General features: G+C 41.4%; 1 protein-coding gene across 7 annotated transcripts in view; it reads right to left on the bottom strand.

The window, feature by feature from the left end:
* The window catches only part of NFIA (nuclear factor I A), a 308,443-nt gene that overhangs the window by 113,725 nt on the left and 166,954 nt on the right, over nt 1–27,764 (bottom strand). For all 7 annotated transcript variants that reach the window (XM_090049569.1, XM_090049573.1, XM_090049571.1 and 4 more), the window contains exon 3: nt 22,420–22,485. In XM_090049569.1, coding sequence (XP_089905695.1) covers nt 22,420–22,485 — 66 coding nt within the window. The remainder of the gene's footprint in view (nt 1–22,419; nt 22,486–27,764) is intronic.

Raw genomic sequence — 27,764 nt, 5'->3', positions numbered from 1 at the left:
AAGTCATGTAATACAATTCTAGGCTGGATCTTTCTTGTTGAAAAAAGTAGAATGGGAGTGATTGAAAGAGAAAAGGGCCAATATTTGACAACAGAAATCAGCATAACCTTTTAACAGCAGCAGTCATGGATGACTGCCCTTTGACCCTGAGAGATTATGTGGGATTTCAATGACAACAGCTGGAAGTGAGCATGTGAGAATAGAGAACACAGATCTGAGGCCTAATACAAAAGACTGCACAATCCCTGCCCAGATCAGAGTGTTGATTAGAAATTGTTTCCTGGTCCTAGCTTAATAGACTGTGATAATGAAAGTTTTGTTAACCCTTCACACCAGGCAAAGTCACTGAAAATTTGTTTTACATTTTTTTTTTAAACTAAAAATCCTTTCTAACTGTACAGAACATTGTGCTTGCAAGATACTGAGTTTTTATGGGCCTAATTCTCATTCCGGTTCTCAACCTGAATATACCTTATTCTTTACACAAAACTTGTCTCCTGGGACCACAAGCTCAAACACCCATTGAAACCAGAGGAAGGACTCTCATGACATCGGTGCCTAAGGTAGCTATCAGGCTATACACATGGACCAGGTACAGAGGTTACATTTCATGTGCTTTGAGCGCGCAAAAAACACTTTACAGCCATAACAGAACAAATGGTTGTGGCACACAAAGCACTTTAAAAATGGTGGAACTCACTCTAAGTTAATCCTGGCTGGATGTGTACTAACCTAAAGCGCTTTCTTTTAGAGCGCTTTATCGAACATCTGTGCCAGATCCCATTGAAGGTTAACTTAGAGCACAATCAGCACCAGCCCAGACAGTGTCGTCTGGGCAGTTTGTTCTCCCTGAGTGCCAGGCTGGCCGCACCGCCTCGGCTGTCAAGTGACAGCTTCTGATCTCAGCCCTGTGTGCAGCCTGGTGGGGACAGGGGGAAGGGGGTTTCCCAATGGCGTGGGAGGGAGCTGGGGGGATGGAGTCCCGCATCCTTCTTACGGCAGCTGCCCTGGCTGGGCTGTAGTGCTCTGCTGTTTGGGTGGAGGGCGGGAAGGGGAGCCTGCTGGGAAAGGGCTGTGAGGTCTGTGTCCCTGTCTCTGCAGCAGTCTCTGCCAGGCTGCATACCCTTCAGGTGTTAAGAGGCTGGGGGGAAGAAGGGAGCTCCCCCCTCCCCCGGTGCAGGGCCAGCCCCCTCCCAAGACTCTAGCCAGCAAGTTGGGGGAGGGGGATGGTTGGGGAGAGGGGCTGCTCTGGCAGCTTCCTGAAAAGTGTGCAGGAGTGCTCCCAGAGGCCATTGCAGACAGGCCATAAGTCCCCCCAGTAAACAGCGAACGTCTGTTTGGTTGGTTTGTGCTCTAACTTATAGCACTTTAAGTAAAGCAAGACAAATTAGAGCGCTTCCACCAAGGGCTTTCTGTACATTTGCATTAGCCATGATGTAAGGAGCTATCCAGAGTCAGAATTTAAGTTAAGTCATATTTAAGCATTCTGTACTACACACTGCCTTTCATGCTTTTGGTATCCTGAGGGGTATAGAGACACCTACATTAAATCAGTATATGTCACGTAGAGTTTTATAGCCTGAGTATTAAAATCTGCAGCAAACAGATAGCATCTTGATATCACACTGGCTTCCTGCAAAAGGACCTAAGCCCGCAAGGTGCTGGGAAACCTCTGGCTCTCAGGAGCTGCACTTGGTTTCACATCTAACAAGACATACAGCAGAATTCATGTTGCTTAGCCCCTTAATATTATTAATGATTTTACTGCTGTGGAGCCTAGGAGCTCCAGTCATTGATAAGGTACTCACTGCATAAGGCACCCATTGCAGAGAACAGAAAACTTGGTGCCTGTCTCGAGTTACCTTCTTTTTATCTATTTAAGAGTCAAATCTTAAAACAGAGTTAAATATATATATATATTTTTGCTATAAGGCTTAAAAACTTTTAAGAAAAAAATGACAATTTCAAAAAAACAAAATAACATTTAATACTATCTGGGGCCCCACTTCTTGGAAAACAACAGATGTCTTAAATTAGCATATTTTTGTTTCAGGTCTTCAGTCCAAAAAGGAAATGTTAAAAAAAAAAAAGTCATTATAAATGGCCATATTCATTTGGCAGCTTAGACGATAATATGCTCCTCAAAACCCTTTCAAAGTAAATGAGATGAAATGTATATCAGGGTAATCATGTTGGAATATTTATGGCATCTGACAATAGGAAGAGTAATAAAAGAAAATCCTCCCCCAGTGAAATAAGAATATGAAGCAGTCATTTATCTTCCTTTTCTTATCTGTGATGGTTACAACAGCAACAACTGTGATCTCCTCTCTCTCTGCAGTGATATTACAAATTCAGCTTTATACTTCTGAGAATGGCTCAGTGACCGAGTCAACACAAAGGGACTGGCAGGTAATCCTGGGCAGATATTGCTCTCCTAATGTAGCAGGTGGCATACGATGCTCTGGATGACTCGGTAGGCTTTGCATGGGTAAAGTAGTAAATGTGTGTGCTGGAGAAGGGAAAAGCAGAGAATACCTGCTGCTCACTCCAGTCGGCTTACTTTATATGGCTCTCAAACTAGAGTGCCAATGGGATGAAACATAGCAAGGGAAATTTAACCTGTAAGCCCCTCCAAAGCCAGCAGATCCCTTTAAAAAGGATAAATGTCTCTGACTCTAAAAACTGTTTCATGCCGATTTTTCAATTTTTGGTGTAAGATTTATATTTTCACAGAACTGAAAGCAATAGTTTTCATGAGAAACATGCCTGAGTCAGATTCTAAATGCTCCTTCTTATGTCTGATATTCCTTCCTTACCATAAGCCTGATCTTGCGTCTACTAAAAAGTGAATGGCAATTTTGTCACTGATTTCCACAGATGCAGAATTGGGCCCATACCCAGTCCTAGTGACACTAGTGAAACTATTCATAGATGTAAATACTGGCAGGCAATATGGTTGTGGGAATGCAGACCTTAAGAACTGTATAGAGCCAACTTCTAGCTTATGCTGATGTTAACTCAGATGAACATTATGGAATTTGAATGGAATTATTCCAGTTTTACTTTGGTGTAAATTAGAATTTGGTCTATCATACTGATTGCATAAATATTATTGGAAGATATGTCAAAGGCATTATGTATACAAGACAGTCATGAAAATAAAGTTAGTTAAAATTGGTTTAAAATATTTACAAATTTAAACTAATCAAAAACTGAAATAAGTGCATTTGTTTTAACTACTGTTTATAGCACTGCAGCCCCACCCTCCTTTAAATCTTCCTCTAACCATAGTGATGTTTATTGAATACCTGTCATTTCTCCAGCATCGTGTGCCAACAGCAGCTCACCAGTGCCAGGCCGCATGAAACCCCTTCTGTTTCCTATTCTCCAAGGGGCTCCCTTAGATCAACTACTCACCATACCCAATACACTGAAACCCATAAATTTGCAGATACTGCAGTCAAAATTCTTAACAGAAAACGGCACCCATTTTGCCCAGTGTAGCATACTGAAATATCACATGGTGAGAAGCATTTCTCACCATGTGTAAACTGTCAATTTGATTTGAAATTAAAATTTTTGATTAACATGAGCATTTCTGAGCCTCCTGCTGGCAGCAGCCCTATTGCTGAAAAGTGACATGATTTGTGACACACATGCTGTACAGAAGCCCCATGCCAGCAATTGTTAAACCCATTTTCATTCTCCTTTAATACTGGTATGACACTCAGGAAAAGAATTTTAATATTCAGGAGAAACGGGGGTAGGAATTTAAATGGTAGAGTTCTTTTTCTGGGTGTCAAAGCAGCATTAAAGCAGCATGGAAAGTGGCATGGGGCTTCTATCTATGTCACAAGTCGTGTCTCTTTTTCAGCAATAAGGGCCATCAGCAGGAGGCTAAAAAAGTCCATTATAAGTACAAAATCTTATTTGAAATCTAGTTGATATTTCAGATACAGTAAAAAGTGCTTGCTACTGTTGAATGCTGAAATGCAGTGCAGAGGGAAAAGGGTGAAGACTCATTCGGACCCACCCGGCAACCCCATTAATTAGCAAATCATTGATCTGTACCATAGATAGGTGTTTTAGCTTCTATACGGGTCTATGTTAATCTGTCATGGTTAGCTTGTTCCCTGCTGATACTCAAGTTTACGATACGAGAAATTAATTGGGTAGGAGGCAAGTTTTGCGATTGTTCTAGATTCTATCTTTTACTGTCACTGTCATCAGGAGGGAAGATTTTCCCAACTCAGTACAACTATAAAGCAAACAAAAATGGGACATGTTTTGGTGACAAGTTGTAGGTTTGTGAAATGCTTATGCAACAGGCAAAACAGCAGTGGGGATTTTTATAAACGCATGCTAGCGCCGCTATCTCAGGCTTCTGACTCAAATGTGGCACCTGCAGATTTCTCAAAGTGGAGAATGTTTTTTTCCAGTTACGTAGTATTCTGAGGAAGTTTATCATGAAACAAGTATCAATAACAGTCATTTTGAGCAACAAGACAGATTTGATAGCGTCTACACTCATCTGGCTTTTCTCTAAACTCAAGCACTATGCCTCATATTCAGCATTTGCCTCCACTATGGTAAACAGAACAAATTCTCATACAATGATACGATGGGCAGGAACATTTTGTAGTTATCAACCCCTGCCCCTCAATAAAAAAAAAAAAAAAATCATGTTGATTGACTAAATGAAATATCAGGTTCCCCAACATCTGGGGAAGAGCCCATGGGATGAAAAGACATCATACCTGAAATCCCGGCCCCGCTGAGCGAAGCTCGGGATTTCACGCCATGGGACAGACCTGCACAGCTGCCGTGAAAAATGTGTAGGTTCTTTTAAAAAAAAAAAAAAAGTCTGGTGTTTAAATAAATCTCATGTCTAACTATCTTAAGCATTATGTTGCTAGGAAATTATACAACTAAACCAGTGATACTATCATTATTTTAGGACCAGTAAAAACACTCAGTGTTATACTGCTGACTGGTCAAAATGAACTTTAACCCCCAGCGCTATGTTTAATAAACAGTGCTGCACAGAGTTATATTGATAAGGGCTGGAGCTGGATTAAGGGACTTTGGAGCACTGGGATCAGAAAAAAGTAGGAGTCTGTGAAAGTAAGCCCTAGGGTTTTTAGAAGTTACGCTGAAGGAAACATCAGTTTAATCTATATGAATAACCCATTTATTTACAGTATGTGGCAGGATTTCAACAGGCAAGCACAATGTAAATGAGAAGTCAGCATACTACAGGTCAAACCAGGGCAGGGAGCTGCTTCTGTTTCCAGTTTGTTTGGTAAGACTGATCCTTGTGTCTTGACAAAACATTGCATAGCCTCCTCCACACCCTGGATTTCTCTCACTCCATACCAACACACAAGAAAAGAAATGCCCGTGTGATGTGACAGTGATAGGACAGAATGGACAACAGGTCACAAGATCCGCCAGCTCCACTCTCCCTTAAAAAGGCTTTTCCGCTTCATTCAAAATTGCTATTTATTTTTTATGTGCTGACAATATGCTCAGCGCTATGCAACACATGTCAAAACATTCAGTGATAATAAAACCTATATAAAACATGTTGTGGGATTTACATACTCTGATCTCCACTGCAGTCTTTAGAGTTGCCTTTCCAAAGGCAAATGTTACTGTTATAGTTTTTATGTTTGTAAGACCTGTATAATCCAGGAACTTTTAGGTCTCCAAAAGTACAATAGACTGTACTTTAGCAGACTTGTTACACCATTGAGCTTATACATCCATTTCCCTTGGAACAGGAAAATAAAGATTTTCCACCATGAGAATGATGCTCCTAGAACTGGCAGCCCTTTCTATATCTGAGTTTCATACCAAAAAAAGAGGACTGAACTATTTAGAGTAAACGCCCAAATTCCAGCCCCATGCAGTGTTTTGACTTTGAAAAGGAAAATGTACAACAGACTCCATTAAGTCCACCAGAGACTTTTGTGGCAACTGGTTTTATAGGGAATGAAAAACTATGGTGATATAGATGATAGAGACACATATTTTGGGGGGTGAGAGCTTTTACTGGACCAATTGCATGGTTAAGAGATTTTAGACAAGTTTCTGGCCACAAAGTACCCTTCCTCAGAGGCAGAGAAAGAGAAAGGGGTGAAAGAGAAATAGATCTACAGATTTATGAAAACACTCACAGGGACTTTTACATCAAACTCACTGAGGTAAAAATGTAATTTCTCAATAGAGGTTGATAATCCCAAAATATTCACTTCTTTTCTGGTCCTTCTATGCCCGAATTACTGCAACCCAGAGATAGAGGGAAAAATAACGATGGATGAACTTTTAAGGTTTACAGTTCAATTCGCTATGGATGAGATCCTAGCATTTCAGATTCTTATCTCAACTTCACTGGAATAGCTGAACCTCTTCTGTCTGAAAAACTAGCCAAGAAAATTTGTGAGAATGGGCTCTCTCGTCATATTTTGGTCCCCAGACTCCATAAAGAATGAAGATAAAACACGTTACTGATTTTTTTTCATTTGCAATAATTGCTTAGTTTGGGTGCAGTTGAGAGTTTTGAGTGAAGTTTCAACAGAGAAGGAAGGGAGCAAGCCCTTATTGTATCTAGGCCAGCTCGCCCACCCCTAGACAAACATTCCTCCACAAAGTAAAAGTATATAAACGGTTCTTTTTCTTGGAAGGAAAATTGTCTCAGATCAGGGGCTCCTCCTGCAGAACAAAAAGGAAAAATAGAAAGGGACAGAACAGGGCAGACCTGCTGCACTCCTTGCTTTCTCAAGCAAGATGTTCATCCAGATCACAATTTCCAGCAGGTCCATCATTTTCCTTGTAGCACAGATCACTCTCTAATGCAAGGAGGTGAGTGGCAGACAGGGGAGATTTCAAGGCTAGACAATCACCTTGCTGGGGTCATTTGACCCCAGTACTCATGGCAGGGGCTTGGACTTGATGATCTGCTCAGGTCCCCTCTGACCTGACCAACTATGAAACTATGAAGGCAGCGTTCTGGATTATCAGTTAACCTACACCCCGACTTGCAAGAAAATTTTTTCTTATGTATCTTGCCACCAGCTTCAATCCTCAAGAGCTGATCTTTTTTTCTTCTGTTTATAACTGCCTGGTGCTTTGTTTGCTATTTAAAAGGCAGTAAAACCCTAGTATTGCCTGGTTACCCTTGTGTCCCCGTCCTTCATCCAGTTCAGTCACAGGAGGGGATAATGATCTGTCACCAAGGTGAATTCATTAACCAAAAGATAATGCCGCAATGTTTCTACTGCCTGTTTCAGAGTAAGGCATTCTTTCTCAATGACGCTGTATCTCTGTTCTCGTGGGAACAGTTTACAGCTGACATAATAATGGTAATAATAACAACTTACATTTATATAGAGCACAGATTGTACCATATTTCTGCCTCCTACAAAGGACTGCTCTTGGTCCCACTTCGGATGCATCAGTCACCAACATGACAGGCAAGGCGAGTCTGGACTCCTTAACAGCAGGCCTGCACACAGGTATGCCTTACATCCTTAACAGTTTGGTTGGAAGCAGGTGACCAAGTAACCTCATTCTTCCTAGTCTTTTTCATGAGACCAGATAAGGGGAGCTGCAATCTCAGAGAAGAGGGAAATACATCTTTGCCAGTCACACAAAGGAGCACTTCTTTTTGTTGCTTCCAGAGATTGTAGTTTCCTGATTTTTTCTGCCTTGTTGACTTTGGGATGGATGAACCAATTCTCTAGCACACATCCCGTGTCTTATTACCGGCTAGTGCTCATTTGCTGGCGTGAACTCCCGTGCCAATCTCAGAAGTCCCTTTGTGCAGATGTTCCAGGTGCCTTCCTGTGCCATTGTTCACCAATGCTGCGGTCTGAACGAGTGGCTCGATAGGTAATATGCTTCTGAGTTTGGCAGGGTCCCCTTCAGCCTCAAAAGCATAGCTACTTCATTTCCCTCCAGTCCATCAAATGGCCACAGCAAAATCATCTCTTCCTCCAGCTCACACCATGTCAAACCTATTCACTGGCTCTCCCACACTTTTTTCATCCACAAAGTCTGGCCCTTCATGAAAGCAAGCTCCTTGTTTGAAACAGTTCAGGCTCTATTTGCACTGAGATTTCACCAGTGACACTGAAGTGTAAAGTATTCGGCAGTGCAACTCTGACATGCTAGCGAACACCCTCTTGTAGACACTGGTAAGGGGTGTGGATTTTAGATGGAGAAGCAGCAGCGTATCTTAATTTCTTATGGAGTAAGAATTCTTGCATGCCAGTATGCTTAAGCAAAAGAAATAAAAGATGAGAAATGCCAGGAACCCGTGCTAATGGTTTAAATGCGCTGTAGATAAAATCGTTGTTACAAACTATTCAAGCTAATAGCCTCTCTCTCATATTGACTTCAGGAGAGAAACGCCACCCTTGAATTTGGCTAGCTGTAATCGGAAGGATGGTGCCAATGCCCACCCGCAAAGTTTACACTGCAGGAGCAGGAGGTCTCTGCGAAGGAACATCTACAAACAGGAAATGGCCATACTTCTAACCCATTCTCATCAATTTTTAGATAGTTGGTTTTCTCAGGTCCTATCTTTTCTGCCCCGTAGGTGGTTGGCTCTACCATCATCCAGCTGACCATGTGATGGGCAGAATGCTGTCAGCCAGGGGCCCAGCTGATCTAATGAGATGCTGCACCATGAGCGTGATTTCTCACTCTGCTGCCTCCTCCCCCAGGAAGGCAGGCAGAGGGAGCCCCCAAGCTGGGGTAATGGCAGGGTGGGATGGGCTGAAGACGGCGGGGGAGCTGCAAGGTCAGAGTCCAAGTGAGGCTAGTGGGAGACAATGGAGCAGCTAAGTGATGCTGCCCTTGTTGGTTGCAAAGGGCAGAAATACGGAGGGGAAAACCATCTTTGATCCCCTGCGCTTTTTGCTAATGCTTTTCATCAGTGACTAGAGTATTTTGCCAGCTCCATACACCAATGTATGTCCCGCAGAAAATCTCCCTGTTTGCATGCAAAAGCAGGTGGGGGGAGAGAATACTGATGGAGAAATAGTGAGGCTCATGCTTCAAAATGAAGACGTTAATTGAACCCTATGACAGTGGACTACCGTGGTGCTGCAGAAGAAAAATTACAGCCACAGACATTTCTTGTTTACTAAAAAGTGCAACACTGACTAAAGATTTACCCTAACGAGTCACGGTAGGAAACTTTTCTCTCTTTCAATTTAATCAGGTGTTTTTGCTCCGCCAGAGAAACACACCAGCTCTCAGACCTGTGTTTCCTCTCCATTTCTGAGATTCCTTAGTGCTGTGCCTGGAGGTGATAGTGTGAACTCACTCAAGAATGTTAAGCCATTTTATAAATCATCTGGCATCGGCTGGATGGGGAGGTGAGGAGAGGCGAAGAGAGAAGGCTGAGGAGTGGCATAGTTTACAGCACATACACAGCAGTAACTCGCAACTGTCAAACTTCAGCATTTTTTCAGATGCTACCGTGGCTAACCAAAAAATTTAAGACACAAGAAAGTGAAATGTACATAGTAAGCAGCATATTTAATCAACTTGCACCTCACTACCAGCAGGGAGCAAAAATTTATCAGATACTCTCAGACCCCAGCAGAAGCCAGAGGAGGGAAGATGCTACACTGGGGGGGAAAAAAAGGCAGAGCGGGAACGAATAGCACTGACTGCTGTAAACAACTTGCAGGGCTGTTTCCAAGTTAGGTAACAATAGCGTAATAAAGAAGGGCTGTTTACAAAGGTGGCCCAACTCCCTCCTCTCCCTGCTGCCCATTTTTACCATGCTGCTACCGTGTTCCCCGGGAAATATTTGTGAACCGCTGCAAATAAAAAATCTCTGTCTTTCCAAGAAACGGGTCTGGTAATTTTCCATCTCAGTCACACTGCAGCCGCGCTTGAGAAAAGACTTGGCTCCTGCACTCCTGTGAACAGTCACTCTAAACTTTCTTTTTGTTACTTATCTAGCAGCTGCCACATACCATCTTTTTCCTGACTGGCCAAAGCAGATCTTAGGGTACCTCCGTGGGCCACCAGCCCCCTATAATTGTTCTTCCTTTGCAAAAACAAGGAATGAAGTTTATGGTCCCACTTCCAATAACACCCTCAGAGGTTGCACTTCTGTTGTTACATACACATTTTACATGCTCAATTTTTTTTTTTACTCCTGTGAAAACGCAGATTTCCATGCTCAAATTCTATCCAGGCACTGCCCAGCTCATCCAACACAAGTCCAGTTTGTGCACTCACATCCAGTGTTTTCATCTGGAGCACAAACATTGGGACCCCTCTGCAAATTTTGCCTCTCCTATATGTTATATTCCTTTATGTCCAATATAATCAGTCAGTCATACTTAATTTGTGGAGGCCAAAGGTCCTTTAGAGCCTAGGCGACTTAGCATGGTTAAGGCACGCTGGTTTCCATAGTGAATGGTGCAGTACAGAGTTATGTAGCATCGTATCTGCCTTTGACTCCCATCAGCACAAATAACCTGGTACCCATTTACAGCTGGGTCAGTTGAGGGTAGCCTTGGCACAAGAGCGGAGTTCAGCTCAGATTCACCCCTCTGCACATAACACCTTAACTGATGTCCATCAAACCACACCACACCATACCATACCACACCTTGCTTTATCAGGACAATCATTAGAAATGTCACAAAAATAACTAAATAAAGCCTGCTTTTACTTATAGAAGTGGGTGTAACTCAACCTGTCCTTTCTTAACGTGTCTAAACAACTTGGATGTGAAAGATAATGGAAGACCTTAATAGTAGGGATGCACAGATTTAGACAGCCTCTTGTTTAGACTACGGCAATCGGATCCAATAGTTAGCTTCTGTGTGGGTGTTTGTGGGAGGGAGGTAAGGATGAAGGGTGAGAGAGAGTAGAAAGAGTGCTGTCCCTGCAAAAGCAACAGGCTGCAGTTTACAGCTAAACAAGCTATATATTAGCTCAAGCAGCAAAGCCCTATAGTTCGGTGTTGAAGGTCCCAGGTATGATTGCTTAATAAGAACCATGTGGTAGGTAGAGGAAAAAAGATATACTTTATTATAAAGTATTAGCCCTGGTGGGACTTGAATATCAAGGACTTCAGACGCTGAGCACAGACTCATTTAATAGTGGGAATACATTCCCTAGTGGATACCTAAGAGACCTACAGACCTGCTACTCACGATTAAATAAGTTCTTTTCCATCTTTTAAACGTTAGGGGCCTCTGTTTGTCAAGGCAAATCCTTATTCAAGCCTTCTGCTATCACCCAGGGCATCTATATGTTTGCAGCTGCCACCTGTTATAAAAGCCCCTTTCACCCCGAAAGAAACAACATTCTATTACCTGATTTACTGTCTACAATCTCAGATATGCACTTTTAACACCCATTGACTTGAACAAGCATATGAGGGTATAATCTGGCCCAAAGTGTGTTTTCTATTCATATAATGGCACTGGGTGGATCTTGATTCTGTTGCCGTGACCTTTGAGTGCAAAACTCCCATTCACATCCTCACTTGCCCGGCATGACTGTAAGAAGACTCTACCTAAATGAATGTCAAGTAATGAATACTTCTGGTAAGTGACTGATTTCAGTGTGCTTTTATCTTTGGCCCCCGTATTTATAGTTCAAGCCTTTTAAATTAATACACAAAAAAAGAATTAAACTGCTAATCATCGTATTTCATTGTGGTTCACAGGGCTTTCATCAGATCTAGTTAATGAAAGCATCATTTCAACAGAGGAAGCTACATTACACCAATTTATGCCACGGGTCTATCACGCTGACAGTAAAAGATTGCCTGGTTGGTAGCATAACCCTGATGATTTGGGAGCAACGAATTTGGAATCATGCTTCTCCGTGTATTTGTGTGTCTATTATTTTTGAAGGCAGGTTTCCTGCCTATGAAATTTGCTCTAGGTCTGAGATACACGTGCGAGGGAAATCTCACACCCAAAGAAAAACTGGCGGGTTTCTGATGCAGACGTTGGCTTCAAATACTCTGGCTTTTCCCACTAATAGACTCTCCTCTCCACTGGGCAAAAAGTTAATCTGAAGCCCAGAACCACAAATAAACTTCCCTCCTTCGGTGCCCAAATTCTTGGTGGGCTCCTGCGGTCTCGTACAGCATCCTTCATCTTGTGGTCTGCCCAGGAGGTTGCTGTAACTTTGATGAAATACAACTCCCAGCTGCTAATTAAACAGGAGGTCTTTCATGCAAATGCATGGCTGAACTACGCAAAATTCTTGTGGCGAAAACTGGGAAATGTTCACAGCTCTAACTCAGTTCGGAGACCACTGAACCCACTGAGGCCTGGGAGTGCTAAGGGGTACGGGCTGGGTAACGTTACTGTACAGATCCCTCTTAATGGCTGCAAAGGAGCTGAAACAAAGGCAGGGGCTGTGGAGGGACTCAGTACTGCCCCCAAGAGGAGTGGACTCTTGGCTCTGCCTCAAATTCACTGTCCAGGATAGGGAGAGCTGACCCTTTCCTTTTTTGTGTCCTTGCGACAAGGCTTTTGGTAGAATTTGTGCATTCGCTGGAAGCTGACCGCGTCTGCTGTGGCTGGTATACCTGCTGGGAAGGAATTGTCTCCTACTGCTAACACGGGTCCAGAAGCAGCTCGCATCCAGAGAAGTGAGGAAGGGATCCTGCCTCTTTACGGCAACAATTCTTCCTATTCACCCTGCTTTCAAGCTGCACTCGACATGGTCCTCAACGTTATCTTGTGGCGTATAAATACATGGAGAAAGGAAAGGAAGATAGCGACAGCACAGAAATACATTTTGAAATGATTCTGAGCCACTGCAACCTTATTTACACACCTCCTCCCCTGCAAAGGCTCACTACCTTTTCCTGGGCGCACATCTGGAGAAATAAAAGCAGATATTCTAGCCACATTCTGATTTCTCTTTCCCTTTGCAGCATTCAGGCGCTCCGAGCGTAATGAACATTTCATGTCTTTCAAGCGCTGCTTTGTCATGCTATAAGCATTCATTTCATGCTTTGAATACTTCCTGTCATACTTGCCTAGGATGATTTTTTGTCAGAATGTTTTGCTTGTGAAGGTTAATGGTTAGCAGCAGTGAAAACTGAAGGCCTCTGTCAATCCTCAAGTCTCAAACACTGCAGGTCACTGATGAGGCAAGACTCCCCACTCGGCCCCAGCAGTGGCTTCAGAGCTGACCCGGGCTGCCTGCCCTGTATCGTGTTGGATTGACAGCGCTCTTCAGCGCTGCCGTTGTGGGGTCGTCTCGACAGAATGTGAGCTGCTGATAAGTAGGCTAAATTGTGAGCCAAGAGAGTCCCCATTTCATGTCGCAAATGGTGGAATATGTGCATTCAAATCTGGATCACAACTGCGTTTGAGTTTGGAATTGGATCTCCCTGAAAATGTGGGGAAAAGACAAATGCTTTCTTTACTAAGCTGCTCCGGCATTTTTTTTGAGGCCACAAAAATGAGTGGGATAACACAGTAAAATCCAGCAGGTTTTGGTTCTGGAGGGTCAGCATCAACATTTGGACGGTTTCTTGTTGGAATCCAGGACTCCGCCCGCTTGAAATGGAAAGAGATGCAATAGCAAAGGGCACGTGGCACACGCCACTCAACTTTCGATTTCTTTAAAACATGTGAAACATGGACTCTGCAGATAACCGACTGCACCTTTCTCAGGGTGGAATAAAATACGATTTGGCCAACATCATCAATTGATGGCAACTGTGGGTTCCTAGCTCTGCTCTAGGAAGGCACAATAAATTCACTGCACTAAGCCTGCCATCTTCTCCACCACCTTACAACTTGGCCAAAATTCAACTCGTTACAAAGGTGACCATGGGTTGAATTTGGGCCAATGTGATTTTAGGAGGTGCGAGTCTGTGGAGAAAATTTGGGCCCAAATCTTTATAAAGCTGTGATTCAAACAACATGCAATTACTATGGAGCTTCTTTTTTATGCCCAGCTAAGAAATTCTTTGCTGCATTTCTTTGACGTATTTTCCAATGAGAAGTTAATTTTGGTTTGAGCTCAGAGCTGACGATGATACTCAAAGGCTACTTTCTAGCAAAAGAGAAGTGGCTTTTCGCCGTCATCGAATCCCAACCCGCACGAACCTCTGAAGAGCGACACTGAAAAAGACTGTTGCTACTGTCTCCTGCGCAATGTGCTCACAGTGGATAGTAAAAAACCTTTTCCTGAAGTACCCCGTTATATGCTGCAAGTGAGGTGATTTAAAAAATGTTAGTTGGCTGACATGAAGTATTTTCTAACAGCATTCTTTTTTATTTCAAAATGTGTTCAAGTGAATTAAGGTAAAGTGGTAGGAGAATGGGTTCAATATGCAAACATCAGGGGAGCTGCATTTTTTATTTCTTCAGTATCTCTTTGGGATATTGATCTATGTTCTTGGAAACAAAAGGGAAAAAAGATGATAATCATGCACAGCAATGAAATTACTGCTGGTTTCATCAGTGGGAAAAGAGATTAAACAATATAATAGGCAAAACTAAAAACAAAAACGAAAAAGCTTTTTAGTAGGTATTATATTAAGGTACAGTAAATCCTTTAAATAACAGAAAGTGATAATTAAAATTGCTGGGTACAATTTTAAGAAGCGCCCTAGTGACTTAAAAATGTAATACCTATTTCCACAAGTGAATTAGGCACTCAAGAACCTAACTCACAATGAAAGTCAATGGCACTTATGCTCCTAAGTACTCGAGTAGTTTTGAAAATGGGTCGCTGAGCTTCATCTGTTAGCTCCAGCAATGGTACAGTTACATGTCAATACCCAGACTGCTATTGCCATTTGTCTTATGCTCCAAAGGCACTTTAAAAAACCGTCTCCATCTAGACCCCCATCTAGAGTATAAGTAGGGACCTACTTCATTCTGGGCACAACGAGCCCATTTTACAGACATTTCATTGTGGCCCCACCCCCAGGCACTGATTGGAGGAGATGGCCCGGTTGGTGGGGGGAGGAGGGAGTGGCTGCTATCTTGAGTGCTGGCTGGCCTTTGTCTGGCCCTGCCCCTCAGCACTGATTGGCAGAGAGGCCCTTGGGAGATGAAGAGGAAGGAGGAAGAAGGGCAGCTGTCATCTTTTCTGCTGCCCCAGGAGGGGAAAACTTAATAAAAGCTTCTTTTTATTACTGTTTTTTTCATGTATGTTGCAGGCAACCCTGGATTTCACGGGCAACCCTGCATTTCGTGGTTTCCACAAAATCTGCAGAAATCACAATTTCATTAGGTCCCTAAGTATAAGCACCTATTGTTCTGGAGAACTCCAAGGTCAAACCCATTTCGGCTCCGGGGATGAACTGCTCATCCAAAGCCTTTCAAAGGTATAATGCCCCAGAGATCACAGGAAGAGCAGCATGAGGTGCTCCTTGCTCTAGAGATGCAGCAAATTCTCCCTACAGCACACAAGTACCAGCAAGCCATACTATCTTTGCCACATACCCTGCACTCCTTGCACCTGCAACCATATTATGTCTTCCCTGAACTGCCTTGCTTGGGGGAAAAGGAAAGGAGAGAGTTCATTGTACTTGCCCTTTACTTTTGCAACCACATATTCAAGCTTAGGATCTCAGGGGGGTATAATTTGTTCTTTCATATTCTGAGGCACTGAAAAGTTGGCAAGTATTTGTAAAAATACCCCCTTTTTAGGTTTAGTCCTCTAGTTCAGCCCTATTTAAGGAATTCACAAGTTATATTTACAGGCCTACTCTAATTACTGCAGAGTTGAAAAACGGGTTCTATGAGTTGCTGCACATGATTGTTTGCTATTTTTTAACGTTACGAAGAACAATGCACCTTTCATTTCCCACACTGCCGTTAAGGTACTTGCAGCTCAAAGCAGCAAGAATGCATTACAACTAAAACAGCAGTTGATTTGGGCATTAAACACTTTTCTTTTTTAGACTGTGTCTTTTCGCCGATGGAAATTGTCATAGCAATGAATTCAGAATCTGTTGGTAATCAGATATAAGAATGAATTCTGTCTTGCTCACTTGAAACTGGAGAATTTACCAACTTCTTTAAAAGAATTTGTTAATCTACAATTGAAGTGGTGCACTACCAACTTTGATCTATCAAGTCACAATAAAGTACTCAGCTAACATCATTTGTCTAAAGTAAATGGCATAGCATTCTTATCCTGCACACAATACATGCCATGTGTACCTTGTGCTACAATTATTAAATCTCAAGTACTAACACACCAGACAAAAGCAGGTCTGCCTATCCAACCATTGTATGTATGTCATTTACTTACTAAGGTAGGAACAGAGCAATATGTAAAAATGAGGATCTAATTCTCCTCGCTTGGACATGGCTTCTCTGGAGTCAACTTCTGTTGAAGAGGAACAGGATTTGACCTTGAAAGTTAGGCCATTTTTACCCATTTCACAGATGGAAAGCCTGAAGTTTGAACCTCACGTATTAAAGTAGGGGTGGCCAACCTGCAGCCCATTGGCTGGCTCTGGCCCAACAAACAAATTAATTCAGCCCACAGGGCCTGCAGTTTGGTGATGCAGGAATTTGGTGGCACTTGAAGTCAGCCAGATAGCAAGCCTGTTAGACCAAACTGTTATTTTGGCCCACTGCTCCTCAGAGGTCTTGGACCCTTGCATTAAAGTCATCCATGTGCATGTGAACAGATGTATTTCAGTGGAATTACTTGTGAAAGGAAAATTTTTCTTTCTAGCAATTTGTGTAACTGAAATGAATAAAAAAGCCACAGAGAGAACTAGTAGCCCAACCGTATCTGGATTTCAGAAGTCCCTCACTCCCAGTCATATGCTCAATCCACTAGACTGCATCGTTACTTTTAATCATCCTAATAGCTGTTAACCAGCGTATTCAAAGAAAAACAGTATATTTAACAAGTTTTGGAAGCAATTACTTTGTTTCTGATTGGCTGAAGTATAAAACAAGGGTGTTCACAGTGCCAATTAGAATGCAGCTTTTAAATATCAATGGACAACAGCATAAACATTTTAGAATATGTTTGTTCCATCCAATGAGTCAGGAGAAATAATTGGAGCAAAACAGTGTGATGCTAGAATGTGTTCCTGCCTTTGAAATAAAGTTATCAGGAACATTCAGAATTTCTATTGCAGATTTCTATTCTATCCATGGAGGCGGCAATATTCTGGATTTTCACTCTCTTTCCATGAGAAGTTGTTATCTTCTTTGACAGACCCTTATTTAATGGGTCTGATCTCCTGAATATCACCACTTAAGTATTAAAAATTCTTCCAATCTCCTTTCCAAGAGGACTTCTGGACATGTTCAAAGGATGTTAGTTCACAGTTTGAGTTTCTCACTGGAGAGATTCTGCTCCCATCACTATTTCTTATTGCAGTGTGTGGAGTCTTGTAATGAAAAAGAGACTTACTTGTATTGGGTACTAATGTGTAATTTAGGCTTTTCTATGTTCTTAGTTCAAGAGCAGTTCTGGATACAAACAGCACAGAGCCAAAATTTGGAAAGGCCAGTCTCTGTGTTGGGAGACCCTTAATGATTTGTTCTTGCTTTCATAGATTTTGCCATTTACCCATCTGAAGTTGAAAGATATGAACCTCTCTTATCACCTTCTTGACCCCTTAAATTCCTCCTTTACCTGGTTTGGATTTCATCTGGAGTCTTTGGTGAAGACCAGGCAGAAGACCTGTTATGGTTATAATATGCCTGTGTCCTATTTACCCTCTTTTGTCATGATTGTATGCATTGTTACATTGCTGAGAAGGTATGTAGTTGCTTGTGCAAGTACTGTTGCTAAGACAGGGTGGAAAACAGGAATGGCATGGCCATGGTTGGAACATTATCCGGTGGCTCCGAACACCATATTTCACAGTGTATAGGTTGATGTGATGTATAAGTCTACTCCATTTTTCTGATCCAAAAAAGTTAGGAATTTCATAGATCTGGTATATAAGTCGACCTAACTTTTTGGATCAGAAATATGGGGTTGACTTGAACTGGCCCCTGTTTGCCCTCACTGTGGGCTGGGCACCCAAGGGGTGGGGAGAGGTATGTGCTGCAGCATTGCTCACATGGGACAGGGCTGGGCTTGGTGCTCAGCTGGCACGGCCCCATCCCCTGCGAGTGGCAAGCCAGATGAGTGCTGAACCTGGCCTTGTCTGCCCGCTGTGAGTGTCGCTGCTGAGCACTGAACCTAACCCTGTCCCCTGAAAGTGGTTCTGGGCTCGGTACTCAGCTGGTGCAGCCCAGGTAGCACCACTCGCAGGTGATGGGGCCATGCCAGTTGAGTGCCGAGCCTGGCGCTGCTTGTATGGGATGGGGATGGGGACAGGACAAGGCAGGGCTCGGCTGGCATGGTTCCTTCCCCTGCGAGCGGCGCTACTGAGCACTGAGCCCAGCTGTGCCAGCTGTGCCTGGCGCAGCTTGCAGGGAATGGGGCTGGGCTTAGTGCTCAGCAGTGCCGCTCTCAGCAAACCGACAGGGCCAGGCTCGGTGCTCAGCTGGTGCAGCCCCATCCCTTGTGAGCGGTGCCAGGCTTGGTGCTCGGCTGGTGCTGCCCAGGAAGGGCCGCTCGCAGGGGATGGGGCCGTGCCACACGAGTGCCAAGCCTGGCCTCATCTTCTGCAAGCAGCGCTGCGGCATGTGTCTACCTCCCAGGTGCCCAGCTTGCGTTGAGGGTGTGCAGGAGCCAGTATAAGTCAAGCACCAAGCCCAGCACCACTCGCAGGGGATGGTGATATGGTGTATAAGTTAGGTTGAATTTTAAGAGTTAAAAATTGGCCTTCAAAACTCAACATATACACTGTGAGATATGGTAACTGAAATCGTGATACCTGTAAGAGATGGGTGGTTCCAAACAACAAGAGTAATTAGTTGTATGAGCATTCGTTTTATGGAGCCTAAGTGGGTGAGATTTCCTAAATAATAAATATCATATAAAACAAAAAATAAAGGCTTACTGGAGGCCTTCTTTTTCAGGGCTATATAGCTGACCATTTTAAACCTACATTATTTAAACTATGCAAAATATATATCTACAATAAACAGCTCTAGAATTTATGGAGTGGAGCTGAAAGGACATCAATACGCAAGGAGAGAGGCTGTGCAGCCCTCATAAGGCCTTTAAAGATTTATATTTTAAGTGAAGGAATCTATGCATCTCTGGGGTGGCATTTAATCCACTACTTTGCCCCCCTAAAGAAATCCATGAAATGTGACCCCAAATCTGTCCTCAGTCTGGTCATTCTGGGGCTGACTTTAGTGCTATCAGGACTGCCCCTGTGATATTTTATCTGAGTTTTTAACAATTTTTCCCCTTCTGTGGGCTCCATTCACTTCCCACTGAAATCAGTGGTGAGATTGGTTCCAGAAGGATTTGGCTGTATGGAACCGGTCTATGGCAAGTGCAGTTAAAATGATTTATTGTGCCCATTTTTATGTGTGAAGTTTTTCATTTTCTAAAACCTGCAGTTTTGCTTCGTCTTCATGTTTGGTAGATAACAGCTGTAGATCTATGTTGATCTCTACACTGGGTACATTGCAAGCTACAGGCTTTATGCATTGAGAATGAGCTTAACATCAACCTGGATGGAATACGCCTTTAGAGCCAAGAATGTGTTTGATGTGTTGGTCTCTTAAAAAAGACACAGCAAACTGCAACTAATCAGATATAAGTATTTTGATACAATGAGGAAAGATACCCTTTACTAAAACTGAGAAGAAGAAATGCTTTCCTGATTGTTTTAGGGAAAAAGGCTCATTAGCTAGGTCATGAGTAAAGTTCCAAGAATTCAATAAAAGGTTGTTTCACAAGCAGCACGGAGGCTCCAAATCTGAGAGATTCAGTTTCATCGGGCTTTTACACATTTTACATTATTAAACATTGAAATTACTGCTTTTGGGGTCACTGTTGTGTTACATGTTTCCTTAATACTATGTGCACTTTATGGTAAGACTTATGGCTTAATCGCTGCAAAAGAATAACCACCGTTAATTAAAATAGTAACAATAACAAGGCCAATGTCAGAAAGATACTGGTTGCCTAAAAATGGCACAATATTTTAAAAAATGAGAACTGACAGAAAAATAATTTAGCCAATTCACCTTTAAATCTGGCAGTTCTCTGGTTATAAATTATAACTGCTGTAAGCAAGGTTGATAAGAGAAGTTAGATCCTGCCCTTCAACGAGAAAAATATCTGGAGATGTGTCTAGAGATGGGCAAAACAAACACACTTAGATCTGAAACCGGTCACATTTCAGCCGAATGAGGCATACGGACCACCAAATGATACAAACTTTCACCAAATGAGCCTGACCTTATGAGTTTTCCACAATAGGAAACTCATATTTTCTGACAATTTTGGTTTTTGATATTGCTGAATCTAAGTATTAGCCCTGATTCTGTCTGAAGCCCACATCCAGAGCCCTAATACATGTTGAATCTAGATGTGGACACCCTCTTTTAAACATACTCACAGCTTGCTCATTTATTAGTCAAGAACCAAATATAATAGACATTCAAAACAATGAAAAGCTAAGCAATATATTGTAAAGATGAAAAGCTAAGCAATATATTGTAAAGATGTGAGGTAAAAAGCTTAAACAAAAGCAGTTCAGTGGGTTTGTTAAAGGGTTATCAGAACTGTATCTTGTATATATACTAGTATTATAGACCACGGGCTCTTAAGAACCATGTTTTACACGTTTTGGGTGTTGGGGGGAGGAGGGCCAGTGCTTTAATTAGAGCTGCTCTAATTAAAGCACGGCCATGTCTTGTGTATCAGCATCCGTGCGCTTTAAAATAGCGGTGGAGGCTCTTGAACTTAAGCTCCTTTGACAAACTTTCAGTTCAAGCACCCTGCCACCATGTTTAAGCACAGAGATACTGATGTAGGAGAGTGTGGCAATTCATCAAGTCTGCTCCAATGTGCCGGTATCCTAGGATGTCAGAGCAGCCTCGTGTATAGGCACCCCGAATGCTTCAAATACGGTGAAATGTTTACAGTGAAGCCTTTTGTAATAAGGATTTTTTTTCCCTTCTATATAGCACTCACATATTAGAGCTCCAAACTCAATTCACTGTTACCATAACACAAAATTGCCGATAATAATTACAGCACCCCACAACCCACCCCCCCGGCAACAAACAAATCTCCAAAATCAAAGCAATCAGGAATTGTATCCAACATGGGGAGTTGTCATTTCTAGATCCTAAACAAAATATAAAGAGTTGGAAAACAAAGAATTTCAGCTGTTAAGGGGGCCAATATGAGATTTAAACATGATATATATATTTAAAAATCAAGCTGTTCCCTTCATAGTTTCATCTCTGCTTTTCCATGCAGTTCTTATCTCAGTTACCAAAAGTGGTACCAATTTGCTGGACCTTTTACAATGGAAACCTACCATTACCCTGGTTTCAATAGCTGCCATTGGTTCTATCTTGAAGCCATCCTACTCCGGAGAATACTAGTACCTGCTCACTGCACTGACCTTTTGGCACAGCTTCGCTCAATGGGATTTCTCTATTAAAATGGGGAGTAGCCTTATTGCAGCATTCTCCAAATTTACTCACTTGTGGCTACCTCCTGATATAGGCCGATGGCTATCAGCAGAAACAATGGTTTTAGAAATAAAAGTAGAAAAAGTAACAAGAAATTAAGAATGCCTTTGCTGGTCCCCTTTCCCTCATACAATGCCTACGACCTTTTTAGAAATGTACCAATTAAAATATAGACTGGTCTGAAAACACCTTTATCGCTCAAGAAAGGGCTGCTGCATTCAGAGGTTTCCATTCCTGCTTTGAGACCGCAATGCTTCAGCAGAGTTGCCAGTCAGTTTCGTTTTGTGTATTTTTCGGGGTAGAGGAAAGTGCTACAGAAACAAAATGTTTCAAAGCAACCATTTTGTTTTGCAAGATTACTGGAGATCCCTCCATCTAAACTGAGCTGCAAGAGTGCAGTGAGTCAGGTGCTTTAGTGTTACATTATCATGAAAATGTCAATAAACAAAATGAAGTTAAAAAGCACCGAGATTGGGCCCTGTGGAAGTGAAAGTAATGCCGTCGGCACCCCCAAGGGGGTCATGACTCATGACCCATGGATTGAATGCCTCTGCTCTAGACAAATAAGCACCGGTGCTCCATACGGCAGGCTCTAGCACAGATCCTCCTAATTAAAACACTTTTTAATGGAATAAAGGTCTCCCTCCAGGACTGAAGAGACAAATGCTACTGTATTTTTATGAACCCATGGCATTTTAACTATGATGTAGGTACTCCGCTCATTTTCAGCTGTCTACAGTCAATAGTTCAAAGACTGAGCCGTTTTTTATTAGGTATATGTGCTCAGTGCTTGAGCACGAAAAGCCTTGTAAACATGGACTGTTGCAATATTCCAACGCAGCAGCAGGTAAAAACTTACCATTTTCTGGCTGGTCCTTAATATCAGCTTCACTTGGCTGGCTGGGACTTTCAGATTGACTTGAATCTGAAAAACATAAAATACAGCCAAAAATTACAGGGTATGCTATGGAAAGTAGATCAGAGGCGCCAGACTTCCTCAAAAGGTTGAGAGTACAAACTAAGGCCAGGAATGTTGCACTAGGACATGACAATGCAAGAAGCCCGGCACCCTGGTAACATTTACACTGGGAAGAAGCTGAATCTTGTTTAAAGCACTACCTAGGGTGTTCAGCCTGTGCATTAGCATAAATTAGGCTTCAAGAAATCTTCCCTTTAAAGGAAGCTGATTTAAACTACTTTTCTACGTGGCTCTTATAATATTCAGACTTGGTCTGACACACAATAAAGCATAAAGTTATGTTTTCAGACTAGCATAAGCAACGCTATAAAAGCCAAAGATCACTGCTGGTGTGTCACAGAAACAGAAATTTGCAGTACAGATAAAAGATCAGATGGTTCTCATCATACTTTCATTGTGGTTGCAGTTGTATAACGCCCATGAAATGAATGGCATTGCTCCTGATTTAGAGTGGTATAATGCAAGATCAAAGGCTTTCGAATGTGTACAGCTAGTGAGTTCTACAAGTTCCCACTTATAAGTCTCCAACTAACATATTAATTCACTTGACTGAAACAATAAAATGGCCCATAAGAGCATTTCTGTACTCTTTTTACATCGTATCACCTTTCTTATGTGCTAAAAAGTGTTTTTGTTAAAAAGAAAAATTCTTCTAGCAGAAATTTCAAGTAAACAAAGTTTTTTTGATTTATCATTATTTTTTCCTGTCTCCTTTGCACTTGGAAAAAATATTTTGTGTCGGAAACAAAATCATTTTCTGAAGAAAAGCTCCCTATTAACCAAGTGTCCTCAGGGCCACAGAAAGATTACAGAGTTAAAGGAAATAACAGTTTATCAGTTCTGGGGACAAAACAATTTAGGGTGAATTTATTCTTTTATAAAAAGTTTTAACTAAAACCACACTTAAATAATGAAACCATTTATTACTGTATAAAAACACCTACATTTGTGGTAAACCTATTTCCTCACTTCACCTTGACTCTGCAAGGTTCAGAATTAGCTGCCTGAAATTTGACCACATTTCAGTGAGAAGTCAATGCAAGATCAAAAGGTCATGACACTTAACTGTGATTAAATTGAAAATCTTACTTCTATTGCAATAGAGTGATAACACCACCCCTTCTTTTTCTTTGAGGTATTAATAGCACTGAAAGAAGCAGCACTACTAGTGACCTTGGGTCAAGCAATGCTAATTTATTGCTTTAAAAAGGCTCCTTGCTTTTAAGCAAATGAAGATTTTAATTACCGCAGAGTACTATAAAGAAAATGCCTATTTTAAATATTCAAATTTTTTTTTTTACCTGCTGACTATATGCCTTAGCTATCATTCAAAAGCTTAGAGGACAATCCCGTATAAATTAAGAACTACAACTATTAGGAAGTGCGCACAAAACAATTCTGATAAAAGGTGTCATAAAAACATTAAAATATACTGCAAATAAAATTCGAAAGCATGTATCTGTCTTTAAAATGAATTTGAAATTCTGATTAAAAAGAACTGGTATTATTATATGCCTCCACCAATACTATCTACATCTATATCCTCCTTACATTTTAACATATATTAATCATTTCTTATAGGAAGCTCATCTGAAAAAATACATTTAAATCTTGTCTCTGCTATTTTGTTTTCAATGTAAACCTTGTGGGTTGGCTTTGTCTAAGGTATCCTAGGCTCAGGGGATAGCAGACTGTCTATGAGATAATATGCTCAGTGCTGCTATATTCTGGGCACCAGTTTTTGACAGGAAGTTTCATGCTTCCAGTGCCACAAAGGTTAAAAAATTCAGTCAACATTCAAAGAGTAGTTCAACATATTTCATTGTACGGGGCACACTGTAGGGTTATTTTTCCCTTCAGCAAGCCATTGTTCAATCACTATTTGACCTTTAGAGATAAACTAAGGCAAAAATGCAGTGAACATGTATTTTTAAGTTACTAAAGATCTAGGGGAATAAAACCGTTTTTCCTAAAAGAATAACAATTAAATAAATCATTTAAAGGGCAAGAGAGATGAGTGATCACGGGTACGTGTACGGAGGACGAGCGAAGAGCTGGCATACTTCTGATAGCCCATGTGGCACTTTTAATAGTCGGCAATGCTCCATGGCCGGGATGTAGCACTGACACTGGGTTTTGCGATACAATGCAGTTTTGTTATGCTTACTGCTGCTCTCCAGACACCAGAATTAGTGGGAAGAGAGACCCAACTGAGCAACCCGAAAACACTTGTTCACATTTCAAGTCTTGTCTGTTTCCCCATGTCTAGCTGCTATTATGTATTTTGCTTTAATCCTCTTTTTATTTACTCTATCGTCCTGGAAAAAAACAACACCCCCCCAACTCCAAACCGACTAACCCTAAAGTGATGCTTTTTTTGCAAACAGCTGAAGGATAATAAAATTCAGGAAAATATGCCTGAAAAATACTACTGTGGTAGTGATCTGCTAAAGCTACCACATTTTTTAACTGGGCACTTGTCTGCTGAGAATTGTATAGCAAGGTACCATTTTGTGGAAACCCTAGATAAGGACACTTGAAGAAGGCACTTAGCCAAAATGTTTCTATGCAGATTTTTGCTTCCCTGGTTTTAGTCAGACGGCGCAGATTATCGTCTATGTATAAATGTGCTTCCTCATGGTTAAAGGACTGGCAAAACTCAGAGCCGCTGTACTTTACAACCTTGACCACGGCTGCACAGTTTCACTCACCCTCCACAATTCATTCTGCTTTTTCATGAATTGGCAATAACTACCATTATTTTTCATTGTGAAAGAGGAAACTTTAAAATCCCATTTTCCAAATGGCTCACATTTTGTGCGCTCTGATACCCTGCTGAGTCAGTTAGCCAAACAGGTGACCAGAAGAATAAATTATTTTTTGCCTCTACATAATTGATATAAATGGAAGTTCATTTTCATAATCATTTGCATTAAATCAATAAAATTACTTATTATACAGCAGTTTAACAATTCATTTAATTTTCTCTTCTCTATATATTTGCTAGTCACTTTGCACAATAAGATACACTTTACTATTTTCTTTAGCAATGGTCACGCCAGTGAAATGCTACCACCTGCAATAATTAGTGCCACTGGAAAACATACAAAACCAAATATACAGTAGATGGGAGCCCCTCTTGAAGCCACAGCCCCCTGCATCAGAGTTTCATTGGTGCCGTACACTCAGGCTGGTAAGAAGCCAAAGCACTGTATATTACAATAAAGTGCACATTATTAATGGGCGCATTTAAATAATTTCTGATGGAGTTGGAAACGTTATAGTGAGGAAGCACTATTAGATTTGCTTTTTGCTTTAATCTAAGAATTTAGTTTTATGTTTAAAGAAGCTTAATCTTGAATAACACAGATTTTTTTTATTGTAAGAAAGGCCTGTGGGTAGATGTTTAACTCTAAACTAACTAGCTAGTTAACCAACCTTTGACTTTGGATGGTTGGACAACAGGAATTCAAATAGAATTAATATCTATATTAATCACCACCAAATTTCTGGAAGCTGTCTCTGATACTCTGCTTGTATTTTCTGAGTCTTTAAAGACTCACACCCGCTATTCCGATTTAACGGTGTTGATTATGGGAGTTCTTAGTGTGATCCAGAACTTGGTCTCCAACCGAGGATGGGCAGGGCCTGTCCCCTCAGGTAGGAGAGACTTGTAGTTTTTGATGCTCTGGCAGTGCAATTTATGGGAGTGCAGTGCGAAAAGATAGCTGGGATGCGTACCACTGGATAGGAGTAACCTATTGTGTGGCAAGGGTAAACTAGCAATTTCGAAAGCTTCACAGAAGACTTTGAGTTATAGGTTACAGCAGTATCAAGAGAATAATGGTCTTGTCCTTATTTGTAAATCTGAAACAGAAGGGGAAGAGCCTCTTACTCCTTTCTGCAATAAAATTACCCTAGTTTTACCAACTGCTTGTGCCATAATGGCAATCAAAATATATGTATTTACTTACCGCTGCTGTAACATTTTACAATTATGTTACTTCGGAGAAACAAGACACGTTCTTGGAGAGGTACGGTATGCCAAACAGTAAATCTTCCCTGTCTTAACATTTTCATTCATGACATTTGGTGCTTTCCATCTTTAGTTTTCCTATTTAAATTCAGATCAAGCTGGTAGTGACCTAATATGACCAGTCTCCGTTTTTTGCTGGCATATGTAAAATGAATGAGTGGGTGTCAGTTCATTTCCTGCTGATGAGACGTCCCCAACACAACTGAACCCTGACTACCCCTTCCTAGCCCAGAAACCAGTGGATGAACTGGCATGGAGATGGGTCTACCCTCTCGATGGTAGAAGGTGGGGGGGGGGGGGGGTCTCTTCAGGATAAAGGAAAAAAAGCTTTCAGTAAGACCCTGTAAGCATTCTGTATTGCTACTGCCCATACTGATTTTGTTCCTCGGATAAATTAGAGCGCTCCCTTCTCTAGTATCATCAGTCTAGCACCTTTCATAAGCACTAGAAAATGCACAAGTTAAATTTTCCATTCATGTCATGTTTTAGGGGAAAAATATTGTATAAGAAACTGACATATTTTTATTCAAGCTTCAGAGCTCTATTTGTAATAAAATATTTATACATCCGGGTTGTGTTCATGCAAAAAAAATTTCATCTATAACTTTGGGTATGGATTCTACCAAAGATTTATATATGTAACAAACATTTAAATCACCGCCCTTTACACAATTCTGTGTGCTGAGCTTAAGGGATCATTGATTTACAAACAGAATCCAGCTTGGGTATTGAGATTTTTGTACTTATTTCACTTTCACCGTATACTACACATGTATATTATAATGCACACGCATTTGTATTGCACTATATAACCTAAAATTTACATGTGTAGATATTTGGAAGGCTACTTACATTTCTTCTAAATAAGGCATTAATCTCTGTTTCAATTCAATCCACCACTTTTAAACCAACTCTTTCATAGGGAGTTCAAAGTGCCCGTGTTTTATTATTTATCATACACCTCACCCTCACAAATGCACGGCCATGCCGATCTAGTTCTTATTTTAGGTACTCTGTTATGTTACATTCCTTCAGCTCACAAATAAAGGTTTTGCAGCAATTCCAGTCTGGTTTTTATAAGGCAAGGGCTCTTAATTCCTGTACACTGGGAAAGAGATTATCTTTGATAATGGAAATGTAAATCAAAGCTTGCTGTTGTTTATTCCAGACAGACATTTGTGTGTTAAGT

Source organism: Crocodylus siamensis, chromosome 5 (genome assembly GCF_052110815.1).
Source record: "Crocodylus siamensis isolate JL-2025a chromosome 5, ASM5211081v1, whole genome shotgun sequence".
Classification (NCBI taxonomy): domain Eukaryota; kingdom Metazoa; phylum Chordata; order Crocodylia; family Crocodylidae; genus Crocodylus; species Crocodylus siamensis.
The sequence above is the reverse complement of the archived record's forward strand: the minus strand, read 5'-3'. Positions and strand labels throughout refer to the sequence as shown.